The 15,884-nt window shown below is 37.4% G+C and overlaps 2 protein-coding genes across 2 annotated transcripts in view; both read right to left on the bottom strand.

Annotated features, from left to right (window-relative positions):
- Nucleotides 1–525: 525 nt before the first annotated feature.
- LOC118803090 (putative C-type lectin domain family 20 member A) lies at nt 526–7,956 on the bottom strand. Its single transcript, XM_036563594.1, has 7 exons — nt 7,852–7,956; nt 4,300–4,329; nt 3,804–3,839; nt 3,663–3,724; nt 1,459–1,797; nt 938–1,281; nt 526–827 (listed from the first exon to the last, which is right to left on the bottom strand). The coding sequence occupies exons 2-7, from the start codon at nt 4,305–4,307 to the stop codon at nt 774–776; spliced, it is 843 nt and encodes a 280-aa protein (XP_036419487.1). The 5' UTR covers nt 4,308–4,329; nt 7,852–7,956; the 3' UTR covers nt 526–773.
- Nucleotides 7,957–14,251: 6,295 nt separating this feature from the next.
- LOC118803091 (mucin-5AC-like) overlaps nt 14,252–15,884 on the bottom strand; it is a 62,108-nt gene continuing 60,475 nt past the window's right edge. Inside the window, exons 22-23 of the mRNA XM_036563596.1 lie at nt 14,998–15,344; nt 14,252–14,851 (exon numbers count right to left, since the gene is read on the bottom strand). Of these exons, the coding sequence (XP_036419489.1) occupies nt 14,846–14,851; nt 14,998–15,344 (353 nt within the window). The 3' untranslated portion in view covers nt 14,252–14,845. The remainder of the gene's footprint in view (nt 14,852–14,997; nt 15,345–15,884) is intronic.

The following is a 15,884-nucleotide window of genomic DNA, read 5'->3' as shown; positions in this document are numbered from 1 at the left end:
TTCAAATCAATCAAAATACAGGAGGTCTTGGGGGGTCAGCGAGCCCCTGATTAACCCCTTGGACCACTGCATGTCTCAAAATCAAAATTCTGGAAGGTCCTTGAAAATAAATGTATTCTTAACCAACTAGAGCTGCATCACTAGCCTGCCTCAGGGTGGTTGGTTCACACTGTCGGTCCGTCACAGCCTAGGAACTGTAACTATGCCCAGGATACCTCTGTAAAACCTTACAGTAAGCTGTAACATATTTGTAGATCCACTATAGTGAGTGAGCAGCCAGCCAATGCTGGATCAACAAGCCAACATGGCATTTCACTCTACATACAACCCGTAGCAGGGGTTCCCTCATCTTATCCACAAAGGGTAGGTGTGGTTATGAATAGCAATCTCCTCCTTGATCACTACCTCAGCTCTCCTCTCTCTGTTTTACTCAAACTCCAACAGAAAGGAGCCAAACTACTTTTGCTATACTCTATAATATGTGCGCACAACAAAAAAACATGGGGGAACAGGCGAATTAAAAAACACTAGAAGTGTTAAATTAAATAAGTAAAATAAACCTAGATTGGCTTGTTTTGAAACATGATTTCCAAAAAACAATCAAAAATATCTGATGGAAAAGTACAAATTATTACTGAATCACATCATATTCAGACCACAAATTGAACTATAAAATAATGCAAAAAGACTCTTCTTTCAGCACTTCAGCGCTGACTCACATGAAGGTATGTTAGAGAGAGTAGTTCCACTGGAGGCTGAACTGGTGGGCTGTGTCACTTTGGTGGTCTTGCTGGAACTGGTGGACTGTGTAGTAAGGGCTGGAGTCGCTGTGGAAACACAGGATTAAAGACACTGGGTTTAAGTCATTTCAGTCTTTTCTGTAAAATTAAGAGATAAAACTGCACTGAAATATGAGTCGTTTAACATATGAGCTCACCTGTGTAGCAGAGGAACCATTTTTTTTTTTTGAAAAATCTTCAGGAGTCAATTTTTTATCTCCAGACAGTTTAGTGCAGTTCTTCATGGAGGAGAAATCATTAGTAGCCCAGTTCTGAAATGGTTCCTCACTGGACCACTTCCACACATCATTATCTCTCTTCAGTCCAATCCAGATGTTTGTGTTATTTGGAGCAATTTTATCAAACTCTTCTTGATCTTGTTTATTGGTGACACTTGCTAGTTCACCATTCTGTTCATTACAGGCTTTTTGAGCACTGTCCCATGTTTCAGTCACTTTGTTAGGTGTGTATGTCTTTCTCATTATCCCAACCATGTTTGTCACTACAAAACATAGAACCATGCTTCAGTACAACTGAAATTTTCATTTCTTTTTTAGGGAATTCATTTTATGAAGGAATGTATATAGCATTATCTCTGCATTATTAAATCAAATAGTATCGTTGTTCAATGTTAATGCTAAAATCATTTTCTCAGAACGCAGCTTAATTATGATATTACCTTTCTGACACATATATGCAGCCAATGGGCCTAAACAGTTTTCTGTCCACCATTTTCCTGAGACTGAGTAAACACAATCATGTCCAGATGATGTGTCCCAGCCTGCAGCCCAGTTAAAGTACATGAAGTCCTCTCCATTTGACCACTTCAACTTTGGATCTTTATGAAGTCCAATCCACACTTCATTTGGTAATGAATTTAGAGCCGCTAATGCTTTTTGCCAGTCTCCCTGATTATAGATAATGGCCAGGTCTTTGTAGTGTCGCTCACAGTGCCTCTTAGCATCTGCCCAATTGTTTGTCTTCTTCATAAGATAGTAGGTCTTGTCTGAATATGAATCTGATGAAAAATAGAAGAATTCAGATCATAATATATATATATATATATATATATATATATATATATAATTCTTCCATCATAGAATATTGTATAGCATTATTCTGAAATTTACATGTTGAGAAAAAAATGACTTTTTTAGTTTTTATATTCTCATTCATTTAAATTTCAAAAAGGGCACATAACTGAGTTAATGTAATGTATTACTACATATAACACACACACACACACACATTTCCTAAGCCGCGTATCCTTCTGTGTCGCAGGGGCTGCTGGAGCCTATCCCAGCCGTCATTGGGCAGAAGGCAGGAAAACACCCTGGACAGGTCGCCAGTCCATCGCAGGGCAGGGTGAGGAGTTGGTAGGGGATTTTTCTGGACTGCTAACTGGATTTGTTTGAAAGTTTGTTTGTTTGATTAATATGTTTCTTATAAATATGAATTACATTTATTTCATTTCATCATTCCCACTTTCTTAAAATGAATGCTTATAGGTTCTGCCAGCTTGCATTAAAATGAGGGACCTGGTAACGTCATTAAGAGGGAGGTTAAAATTTAAGGAGATTCTTAACATATTATTCAGTAACTACATGTACACAAAGCTTTTATGGCATATTCATGAACAGTACACTAACTCTTCTAAACAGATGTATAATTATTTGTAACATTTATTATATATGTTTGTTAATGAATAAAAAGTAAATTATAAAATTTCAATATATGGAAAGCAAATTTTGTAATAATTAATTCAAATTTTGAAAAAATAAATGCATAATAATATTCAATATTTAAAATTTCCACTTTCAGGGAACAGATATGAGTCTAAGCAGGTGGTATTTGAAAGATCTCCATACTGTGTTCATTAATGCTCCCTAAATACATGAACCTGTGCATAGGTTTCATAAACTATTCACTAATATTTCATAAGTAGATCATTTTTGTATAATAATAAATGTAATTAGATTATCCATTGAACATGTTTGCCTGTGCATTTAGTATCTTATGCTTTTTATTCCATAAACACATTTGAATCAATGAGATGATGAATGAAGTTTAAACTGAATGTTTTTAATGAATGGTTCAAAATGATTATGTAACTGTAAGACTGTTACTGTACTGTTTATGAATATGAACATACACATTTACACTACATGTACATTAAAGTAGTGACAGTGACATTTGGTGACTGTAATGTTCCTGATGTATGTAGTTACTGTAATGTTCATGTAGTGACTGTAATGTATAGTGACTGTAATTTTCATATAGTTACTGTACTGCAGCATGCACTGCTAAATCACTAATGAATATTATCATCATAGCTGAAGAAAAGATTCAGAAGCACAAATATATAAATAAAGCTAACGTTCTAGATCCATAAATTACCTGGAGATTTAGTCATAACAGAGAACCCAAATCAGTGTATGACACATTTTTTTCCATAATGCAGTACATTTTCTAATGCATTTGTTTCTTTTAATTTATCTGAATTTAGGACTATAATGTACTGTTTTTTAACCAAATGGATATTATAATGTAATGTCCGATTGGTTAAAAAGAAAATGTAATTGTTAAATCCCCGCAACCCAGAAGGACAATCAGCTTAGAGAATGTGTGTGTGTGTGTGTGTGTGTGTGTGTGTGTGTGTGTGTGTGTGTGTGCGTAATTGTTAGATTATGCATATTGAGAATAAGACATTGTAAATGTATCTTCTTATATATCTTATGTGTAACTGAATGAAGTAATTATTTATTTATTGATTGTGACTGAATATTCTTTTGTTACATCAGTAAAAGAAAAGCAAAAGTGCTGTGAAGCAAAGTAAAATCTCTAATCTGTAATAATTAATCAGTAAATTATTCTGAAACTGACCTGAAAAGACTGGACTGAATGTGATTTCTGTTGTGATGGTATGTGATATGTTGCTGTTGTTTCTGTTACAGAATAAAAACAAATGATCGTAAACAAAAAATAAAATACAAATACAGCTGAACTTTTAGAGACATAATTTACCTTGAATCTTGTTTGTGTCTAACTGAGCTCCACCTGCTGAATAGAAGAGATGCAGAATCAGGATGTGATGGAACTAAATGCAGATCTCTCAAATCTGAAATTTGCATTTTCTGACTTTAACACTCAAATGAGAAAAAATAAAGCTACAAATCAAATAATTTGTATTCATTAATTAACATATTTATGGGAAGATGGGAAGACTTTTTATTCAGTAACTACTGGGACATTGATGCAAAAGAATATCTGAGCTATTCTTAGGTTAAATAAGTATGGGATACAACTTTGTGCCCTGGCTATTTAAGGAGTTAATGTAATATTCATCAATGTAGACTCCAGCAATGTTTATTTAATCTAAGTCTTTTCTTCTCCAGCAATACCAAAAATATACATACATACACACTGCAGCTGTTTGTTTTCCCAGTTTTCCAATATAACATCTCAAATACTCGGCTGTGTGTCAAAACAGGTCTGAGCGTTGGTGTTTACGCTTACTTACCTAAACATACAATGAAGTAGAACAGAAGGGCTACAAAAAATAAAAAGAAAATTAATTTATAGCTTTACTTATTCATTTGACAGCCATTTACAAATCAGACACATTCTGCTAATAAATGTTTATTACAAACCTGAAATGTCATTAACAGACAGTAAATAATTTGTACGTCACTTATTTAAACTGGTGTTTTTAATCCTGACAAACTGTTTAACGTTTCAGTGTTTGCATATTCTCAGATCTTCTGTTGATTTTGTATGATTCATTTTTATTGTCACGCATCCTTCAGGCTCTGAGGTCTCTGGGGACTCCATTTCCCAGAACCCCCAGGGGAATCACATGATTCTCAGCCCTCCATCTCGCTCCAATCACCGCTCTCTGTCACCGGAGTATTAACTGATTTCACCTGTTCTCATATAATTAGTTTAGTATAAAGCCCGGGCTTTTAGTCTAGTTCCTTGCGAGGTATTGCTTCTTTTCCCAAGAGCTACTGAGCATTATATTCTTCTGTCTATTGTGATTTTTCCGGTTTTCGACTCTGTTTGCTGTTTTTGACTTTTGCCCTTTTGCCTTTGCCCTTTGGACTTTGTTTGCCTTATGTTTGTCTTTTTGTGTTGCTTGCCTTTGCTGGATTTGACCTTCGCCTGCTTTTGGACCACGATATTTGATTACAACTGAAACATTAAAGCCTCACTCTCTTTTTTTAACCGCAAGCGTCTGAGTTATTCTGCCGCGTTACATTTATCTATATCTAAGGGTGAACTTCATCGATTTTGCAAAATTAGCTTCTTAGTTACCTTCTGGTTTCTCCCTTTTAGTAAACGGCTGTAATAACTAGACCTGCTGGAGTCTCTGCTGCTCTGTTAATACTGTGATCGGTGATCAGTCACCCTTTACAGAACTAACTCTCTGTGTGTTTTCCTTTCTTTGCTGAGTTGAACAGCTGCCCATCCTGTGCGTCTGATGCTGTAGCTTCTTCTGCCTTGATCGGGTGCCCACTGCTCACCAGCCTCCTGGACCAGCTTGACCACCATCGAGCTTCATGCTGTACAACGCTGTGTAATCCTCACCCTCATGAACTGACGATGCTGCTGCTGCCGCTGCATAATCTAAAACTAATCAAATTAACCATTGCTCCACCTGTTTCCCCCATTTTGTACTACAATACTTTATACCAACAATGTCTGCTGTCCGGTGTCGACCAGAGGAGGATGGGTTCCCCTTCTGAGTCTTTGTTCCTCTCAAGGTTTCTTCCTCCTGCTCTTAGGGAGTTTTTCCTTGCCACTGTCGCCACTGGCGACGCTCATGGGGGCTTGGACCCGGATTTTTCTCTAAAGCTGCTTTGTGACAACACCTGTTGTAAAAAACGCTATATAAATAAACTTTGCTTGCTTGCTACTTCAAGGATGAAGAAGAGAGAGCCAAAAGGCAAAAAGAGAGAGTGAGACTGAACCTGCCGGCAACCCAGCGTGAATGAAAAGTGGTGGTGTCAACAACAAACGACTACTCTGCTTACCAGTTCATGGGGTCGGACAGCAAGGTAGTTATTTTATTGCGTGGACCACTTTAGACAGTCTGTAAGCTAACAGCTAACAATGATATATGGACAGTGGCTAACGACGACAAATTTATTTCATTCGCAGACGTTTCTGCCCTTGATTCCAGTTTCTGTGATGGAAAAATACAACAGAGAGAACAGCAGTTTTCTTTAGCAGCCAGCATCTGAAGAAATCCGCTGTGCATTTTATCACTGATCTTGAGTAAGTTAGTCTTTGCTGGTGGTCACTATAAACCCCAAATTTGTATAATTGTTCAACTTTGGTATTTGCGTTAGAACAATTAGCCACGACAACCGAAATCACCATCATTCTCAACCATTGATCAGCGAGGTGCAACTGTGATCTATCACAGCTCCTCTGTGTTAACAGAAGTTACTCACATAAGCTATGAGTATTTCTGAAACTGTGCGACGCAACGCTGCCAACCCAAACAGCAGAAAACGTGTGCAGGGCGGAGAGGTAAATGCAAGGCATCGTAAGGAAAAAACCGTACCCAAAGAAAACATTCTAAAAATTTAAAGTTCACTTGTCATTTTGGATAGCAGATAAAACAGTGATATTTGTAGTGCAAACCTAATGGCATCTGGTTTCTAGTACTACAGTGGTGAACAATTCTGACTCGGGCGCATTTCACACCATAACAATCAATGATTTTCTTTACATCCAAACCATTATATGATTAAGTAATTTTGCAAAATCAGTGGAGTTCCCCTTACGGTTTAGTGTACTGTTTAGTGATTCACACTGTTATTTATTATTTAGACTAGTGATGTTGAAGTTAACATATTAATAACATATTAATAACATTTTAACACAATAAATGTTTAACACGCAAATGTTTTAACACCACTAAGCATTTTCTAGTTTGACTCTTCAGTTCACCCATAGATCTACTCTGCAGCTGTATGTTGCTGTAACTCTGTGACTGTAGCCCTCACAGATAGATACAGCTTTTAAATGGCAAGTTCCATTGATTGTTTTCTTGAAAAAAACTTTTGTTTTATCAGTTGTCAGGAACTTAAAACTATTATACACAAACTAAGCTCTGCTGCATGTGATCTGTTCCTACATCATTTTTTTAAGATGACTAAGGTAGCCGCCTCAGCCTTGTAAGATTCATGGACACTTGATCAGTGGCTTACAGAATCTAATCGTCTCAGTTATCGCATTGTAGTGCTGCCTAGTGCCAAAACATGTCACCAACAGACTCTGTCCCTATGCTGAGAGTAACCAAAACCTCTATGACCCATTCTTTGTACAGAAATGTTTCAACAGGATAAAAAGAAGCAATTTCACCTTCATAAGAAAATCCTGTTTGTAAGACTGCCTTGGTAAAGCCTGTATTAAAATAGAGCAGCACCATATTTGGTCATTTTAGATCAATTTCAAACCTTCCATTTTAAGTAAAATCTTTGAGTAAAATCATTGAATTGTTTTCAAACAACTGAAGACATACATGGTATCTAATGTACTAGACAAATTCTAGAAAAATAATGGTTATATTTGTTGTTCACTGTTTTGTCTTCACAGATCCAAGCTTTAACTTCTTACTAAGCAGACTAAATATGCTTACACCATAAATTATAAACAATCCTCGATTATTGTGTCAAAAAATATCCCACTGTAAGGGCCTGAGCTGTTGGAATGCCCTGTGTTCACTGATTGTACGTTTGATTTGTTTAAGTCACAAAAAGGTGGACATTTTAGTTACATTTCTAAATTCTTTTCAGTTTTGTAGAAACTATATGACTAAAACTAAAGCCATTCGTCCATGCTTGGTCCTAAATCACGCTGGACTAGAGTAGCACTGACGAATACTCAAACACTTTCACATGAGTTACAAATGCAGCTTTTATTCAATCCATTTGGAACATCTTTTGAAAGGTTTCTTTACATAAAACAAGATGTGACAGCCTAACATTTAATAGCAGTTTGTCACTAGACTCCTGTTTGACTAATTCACTAGTCAGATATTTTCAGTCTGAAACTGTCTTACCTGACATCATCTCCGCTGTGATTCACTCCTGTTGTGTAAGAGAACGTTTGAAACCCCAGAATTCTTTCACTGATAATATTCTTCCCTATGTGGTGCTGACACTCATCAAACTACACCCTGAACACAGTTATATCAATGCAATCTGCCCTCCCATTTACTGTACACAGAGACAGTACTATGCAAATTGTTATTAGAGGAAAACACACTGCCTTTATTATTCAGCTCAATGTTCTATAGATAAATGAAGTGCCTAAATAATGGAAGCACCAGAGTAGATCAGTAACAAGAAACAAAGAATATATGAGAAAGTAGAAAAGAAGGTGTTAGTGCTCAAAAACAAACGTTTTTATGTCCAACACTTAAAAGATATCAATTGTCACTGTGACACAAAAACCTTGTTCCTCCATTTTTGTCACATTCATGTTCGTGATGAATGGACCAACAGAAATCTTGTTCTATTAACTTCCAGTAACTTCCAGTAAAGGATGATTTTTCCTTCTCCTGTAAAGTTACCATTTGGAGATATGAGGTTTTGTTCCAGCAGTGATGATATACAAGTTTATCTAACATTTACAAGCATCCTTGTAGGCCATCAGGATTGATATTCGTTAATACTATAGTTTGAAATAAATAGGAACATAATTATGCAAGTATCGATTAGAACCAGACTTTACTGTACAGTAAACTGCGCTTTGCAGATAAAAATCACACATGATACAATGGCCCTCATTCAAGCTGATGAACATCAATAGTGAATTCTCCTGTACTGCTCTGACATTTAATTCATCAAAACAAAATTAGTTGTAGAAAATTGATTAATGTCCAGCTTTTAACATCCTCCAAACACTCACAGAGACACTTCAATGAGCACAGGTTTTTGGGCTGTAGAGGATTTTAGGATAGTAACTACAAGTAACACAGAGCTACACCATGTCCCTGATGCACCCAGTAATACAATATTATATATACAGTGGCATGCAAAAGTTTGGGCACCCCTAGTCAGCATTTCTGCTACTGTTCTTTTGCTATGAATAGCTGTGCAATTAAAAGATGACCTAATTTCCAAAAGGCATAAAGCTAAAAATGACACCTTTCCTTAGTACTCTAAGCAAGATTACTTTATTATTTCCATCTTTTACAGTTTCCAGAAAAGGAAAATCGTTTGGACCCTGTGCATGGTCAGTGCTTAGCAACACCCCCTATGGCAAGTATCACAGCTTGTAAATGATTTTTATAGCCAGCCAAGAGTCTTTCAGTTCTTGTTTTGGATTTTCACCAATTCATCCTTGCAAAAATGTCTAGTACTGTGAGATTCTTGGGCCATTGTTTAGGTCGGGGGACTATGAGGGCCATTGCAAAACCTCCAGCTGTGCTTCCTGAGGATCAAACGTTGTGGATTTTGAGGTGTGTTTAGGATCATTATCTTGTTGCAGAAGTCATCCTCTTTTCATCTTCAGCTACAGATGGTGTACTGTTTGCTTCCAGAATGTGCTGGTATTTAATCGAATCCATTCTTCACTCTACCAGTGAAATGTTCCCCATGCCACTGGCTGCAAGGCCAAAAGCATGATTGATCCACCCCTTCGCTTAACAGTGGGAGAAGTGTTCTTCAGAGGGGTGTTCTGCACCCCTTTTTTTGCCAAAAAGTTTAATTTTAACTTCATCACTCCATAGAAGTTGTTTTCAAAATGCATCAGGCTTGTTTAGATGTTCCTTTGCAAACATCTGATGCAGAATTTTGTGGTGAGGTTGCAGGAAAGGTTTTCATCTGGTGATTTTTCCATGAAGGTTATATTTGTGCAGGTGTCACTGCACAGTGGAACAGTGCATCATCACACCATCAGGTCTTTTGCAGTCAAACAGAGGTTTTAATTCACCTTTCTAGCAATCCTGTGACGAGTTCTCTCTGAAAGTTTTCTTAGTCTTCCAGACCTTCCTTGACCTCCACCATTACTGTTTACTTCCATTTCTTAATTACATTACGAACTGAGGAAACGGCTACCTGACAAATTTTGTTATCTTCTTATAGCCTTCTCCTGCTCTGTGGGGATCAGTTATTTTAATTTTCAGCCCATGGCTGCTGCTTGTGGGACAAGGTTTGAAAAGTCAAAGTACTTATAAAGCTTTGAAATTTGCATCTTGCAGACTTTCCTAATGATGATTGTGAACAAGCCATAGCCCTAACAAGCTAATTAAGGTCTGAGACCTTGGTAAAAGTTATCTTAGAGTTCAAATCTCTTGCCCAAATTCTTGCATGGTATGCCTTTCTTTTTTCCACTCTGCAATTGTATAAAACAAAAATAATTGTATTCTACTCACTTATCTATTCAGAATTTTGACAGGTGTCCAAACTTTTGCATGCCACTGTAGATTTTGGCCACATAGTTCATCAAAGACATTATGTTAAGAGTAAAGTAAACAGGCTGATTGTTGAAATGATTGTTGGAACTGAGAACCAGATTATTAATACCTGCACCCACCCGCTTTAACCACTAATCACATCCACAAAATCTAGTGTCAATTTTGCCCATTCTTGTACCAATTTTGCCCATGTCTGACTGCTTCAACCGCACGTCATGCCCACCCACACACACCTATTTTTGGGCTATGCATGTGGTCCTTGTCAACTCCAGCCTGTGTTTGCTGTAATCCACTCCACTGGTGTAGGACGTGTCCATACAAACCTCATGACAGGCCAGAGCCTCCAGACCCATCACACCTCCACACACCCAGCAGCACAAATAAACATTTCAATATTGCAAAAGAAAAGTATATATATTGTGTATTTAAAAATAATCAAAGCGACATGAACACATATGCCACCACAATGGGCGTCATGTCACATGACGTCACTGTTGCCAGACAAGCAGGCAGCAGCACAGGCAAAAAAAAAAAACAAAAACAGTGGAGCAGTTTGGCTTCACTACTAACATTATTTTTATCTGTGTCAGCAATCTGTGTTATTATTAGCTAATTACTCTATAAGACGTCTATAGGCAGTTGAAGACAACTGAAATTTAAAGCCAAAACAGAGACTGAGGCTGCGGCACAGGTGAAAAAGCCAAAATAATTGTCATGGAAAACAATTAGTTTGATTTTGTGCATAGATATTTACTGGATGCTATATAGCTTCATGTGTTTTGCTGCTTGTGATTGCTAATGTGTTTTTCTCTGCAGCACACTTGCAGCTCACTTGTTCCTTGCCTGTTTGCTTCTACAAGCAGCCAGTAACTGTCCAAGCCCACTCCCTCCACCATGATACCTGCAACCTATTGGATTTTTACCCACAATGATCGCAGTACCTCAAAATAAATCAGCAGATCATGTGGGACCCGCAGGTCAACCTGCCTTGTGCAGACCTCTAGAGTGAACTCTCACATTTGTCTTTTTAACACATTGTTCTTTTGGAAACTAAAAAACAGTTCTTCTATGGCATTGCTCAAAGAACCCTTTATGGCACCCTTATTTTTAATAGTGTTGGTTTCAACATCTCTGGTTTCAGACAGAATCTTAGCACAAGAGTAGCTTTAGACCCACTAGGGGTTACAAACTGTGGTCCTGGAGGCCACATTTTGAAGATTTTACTGCTCTTGACACACCAACTAACCTCCAATTAACTCCTGAGTTGAATTAAGTTTGTTTGTGTAAGAAAATCATCAGACTGTAGTTTGGAGGAGCCAGCACAGAAGCCTCATAGGGAACCAGCTCAGAAAGAGCAGCAGCTTGGGTGGTCAGCTTAGGGTGGCATGATGGGGCAGGTGTCAATGGGCCACTGCTCTCTGGAGCACTGGGCGGAGCTTTAAGACCAGGCGCGGACAAGCCAGTGCTTTCACTCGCATTCTGTGGAGCTCTCGTGACACTGTGGAACTCTCCTCTGCCACCAGAGACTCAGCCAAACTTCTGTAAAGTCAGAGGCATGTATGGCAGCTGCAAGTGTGAAATGGCTTTATTTGAGTCAGCCCAATACTCATTGTCATAACAGGCAGGGGTCAAAACACAGTCAGGTATCATCAGATGCCGATCCATATTCAAAAACCAGAAAGACAAATGGGATAAAAAATGAAGCAGGTAGAAAACAACACAAAGAAAATGGTTTCAGAACTCAGGTTAGCAACACAGACACTTAGCAAAAGCCAATATTTTTAAAAAGGGAGTAATAAGTCCTGGTATCACATGCAGGTAGAGTGGGTGGAGCTAGGGAGAGTCTAAGTGTGGTCAAGAGGGAGCAGATTTCATGACAGCCATTTAAGCTATGACCAGGGCAATTCCTGCCTGGCCCAAATCCTCACCTATGAGGATAACCATCAGCTCATGAGCTGCTGAATGCTTTAATTGTATTGGCTCAGTATGGAAACACCTGTATGAATTGGCATGCTTCATGTAAATTATATTTACACAAGGCTTTGCATAAATGGTTGTTTCCATGGACTGAAGCTAATTCTACTGCACTCAAATCTTCACTTGTTTCAACAACATAAGACATTTTAATTGATCTAACACTGTTCACTCTTTCCAGCCTGGTGAAGGTCTACAATTTTCTTCCTGGTGCCCTTCGACAGCTCTTTGGTCTTGGCCATGGTTGAGTTTGGAGTCTGACTGTTTGAGGCTGTGGACAGGTGTCTTTTATACAGATAACGAGGTCAAACAGGTGCCATTAATACAGGTAACGAGTGGAGGACAGAAGAGCTTCTTAAAGAAGAAGGTACAGGTCTGTGAGAGCCAGAAATCTTGCTTGTTTGTGGGTGACCAAATACTTATTTTCCACCATAATTTACGAAAAAATTCTTTAAAAATCCTACAAAGTGATTTCCTGGATGATTTTTTTCTCATTTTGTCTCTTTATAGTTGAAGTGTACCTATGATAAAAATTACAGACCTCTCTCATCTTTCTAAGTAGGAGGACTTGCACAATCAGTGGCTGACTAAATACTTTTTTGCCCCACTGTAGCTTATACATCAGTCACGATGGTCACAACACCTGAATTAAGGACTCTTATGATCCCAGGAAAAAGTCACTGCACTGTCCATATCAATGAATAACTATATTCTGAATACAGTTATAAATATAGGATTAAACAGTCCCTCAAGAGGCATAGGAGTTAAAAGGGGTCATTATAACACGAATGAATTAAAACTATGGCAACTGTCACAAATGAGGACATGTCACCAAAATATGCCGGTGTAAGTTTTTGATTTTATTCAATAAACACAGACACTAGGTTGGTAGAAACAGATGAGGAAACATAAGAAATCAAAAACAATCAACTCAAGACCTGAAACAGATCAAGACACAGGTAAATACAAAGGCAGCAAGATGAGCCAGACAAACATGGGCAACAAGATGGAGCTACAGAAAAGAAAATCACAGGTGACTGTGATAGACACAATATTCTAGAAAACTGTGGAGGATCTTGTGACAATCAAATGCTTAATTGACAAATTAATTCCTGATCAATTCAGACATTGAAGAAAGCATTTATTACCTTCATCTTCATTCAATACACTGTAAAAGTGGCTCATCAGATCAATCTAAAAAAATTGTTTCATGTAGTAACAAGTAATTAAACTAGTTTCATTCAACTCAGAACATTACTTTGATTGAAATCGCTCATTCAAAGTATTTATTTAGGTTGAATGAAACTAGTTAATTTACTTATGATGATAATTTGCTCCAGAATTATTACTTATAATAGACATGTGAGAACTAAGACATTGCAGATTCATACTGAAATAAACGGATCATCAAATCATCAATCAAAATTATAGCACCTCCCCAGGTAAAACTAATCCAGCTGGAATAGGGCTCATGTTAAAAAAATTAATAAACAGAAATCATGCACTGAAATTTGCAGGAAGAAATGATTTGTTCAACAAAACACAACATTTGGGTTCAGAATTTTGCCTATGACTGTATTTGTGTGTGTGCATGTATTTGTATTGCCTGTAATTTGTAATGACAGTTTAGCATGGATAACAGTGATGAAGCAGAAAAATGAATCAGTTCAGTTAAACAGATGATTTTTTTCATTATAATAGTGCACCTCATCTCAACAAGCTACATACCAAATGATTTCGTGGGGGAGTGATTTAATAGGCTCAGTTCATTAATTATGTTAATCAGTAAAGCAATCAGATTTCACTAGAATTCCTTTCAGAGAATTACACACAGTAATAGTGAATTCAAATCAACTTGTCATTTAAACTTTAAGGAAAAAGTATAGATATTTGGAAATTGAACATAATTGTGAATCATTTTTGATAATGTGGACTGTTTGGAAAATCACTACCTACTGTAGTGAAAATTACTGTGGAGACATAACATTTGAGTAATTGTCTGCATGTAAGGTTGAGTAGGCCTGTTTGCAATTAAGGTGCAAAAAATCACACAAACAGTTAATAATGTTTTATATTTGGGTAATTTTAGTTCAAAGTAAAAAGTATATACATTCCAGAGTTTTCATTTTGTTTAACAGTCCTTCACATGAACCCCAACACTCCCATTTAGTTATATTCCAAAAATCAATAGTAGACAGATAAAAACTCTTTAACGTGGACGGAAATACATGTACAGAATTATTGAATAGAATAATTTGAAAACTTGACTTTGAATAAAACAAGTTAAAAAAGAAAACAATGTGCACTTCAAACTTAAATATCAAAGAGGTTTATATTTTTTAAAAAGTAGTTGAAAGATATAAGTTGTAGGAATTTGAGTGTTAAATAATTAATTAATGTTTAGTGTTGTATTTCTGTATGAGTGATAATGGAGTTTCTAAGTGAAAATTTGGCTGTAGCTGTATTTTATTTCTGCAGATTCAACATGAAGATCATCAGAATCAGGTGTAATAAACACTTCATAACAGCTGTTTAGGTCAGACAGCAGAGCTACTTCTGCACTCCAGCTGGATTCTTGATCACTTTAATATGAAGATCCAACATTAATTCAATGTTTCACTAAAGACCTTTTTCCTGTGAAGTAGCTCCTCCTAGTGATCTAATCCTGTTAGAAACAATAAAGAGTGATTTTCAGTATGAACACTGTACATCACAGACTGCTGTCATGTAAATAAATCACTAGTTATGCAAGAGTTATACAAAAACGGTGAATCATTTATTAAAGAGAGAGCTGTTTAAGCTTAAACTGACCTGACAGATGAAAGGGAGCTCCTCACTGCAACAAGCATCCAGCCATTTGCTTTCATTGCCAACCAGTTTGCCACAGTATTGACTGGTGGGGTCCACTGGAAAGCTAGAATTCCATTTAGAATAGTTCACGTAGGGTCCACCAGTCCACATCCATGGGGCACACGTGAAGAGCATGTTCCTCTCAAGCCCAATCCACACGCCATTTGGATAGATATCATTCTGCAGCATCTGTGTGACGAATTCCTGCACTGTAGAGTTTATGATGTGCACTAAAGTCTTGTGATGATTCTGACAGTATTGTAGTGCTGCAATCCACGTTTTATGTTCAGGAATGTAGGCCAAATTATCTGACGGGAAAAATAAGAACCTAATTTCAAAATCTTTATTTTACATTCACCTCTACATATGCAAACAACAAACCCTGAGTCAGTGGAGACCTGAAGGCCCTGCAGAACTAGAAGAAGAGGACTTTTAGGGCTGGTGATAGGGGTGGTATGAGGAGTATACAGAGGCAGCTCAAGGTAAGAATTAGATATTGTAAGAAGGCTTATAGGGCTGAGGTGAAAGAGATGTGGGACGGAATAAGGAAAGTGTCAGGCTATAAATTGCCCTGCAATCAACAGGTTGCAGAGAGCTGGATGTGGGCAAATGAGCTGAACACTTCCTTCGATACTGGGCCATTTGCAAATCCATCACTAGGGATATCACTGCAACACACCCTACTTTTAAGCCTGGCACTGCAGAGGGACATCTTGCATTGTCCCAATACCAAAGATCAAGAACTCCAAGGAATTGAATGACTGCAGACCTGTAGCACTGACATCACATAGAGATGTTACACTGGAGAGTGTAATGTTTTGGAGTCTGTCCAGCTTCAAACTGTAACT

This window comes from Colossoma macropomum, unplaced genomic scaffold (assembly GCF_904425465.1).
Source record: "Colossoma macropomum unplaced genomic scaffold, Colossoma_macropomum, whole genome shotgun sequence".
NCBI classification, from domain to species: Eukaryota; Metazoa; Chordata; class Actinopteri; order Characiformes; family Serrasalmidae; genus Colossoma; species Colossoma macropomum.
This window is presented reverse-complemented; position numbering and strand designations above follow the sequence as displayed.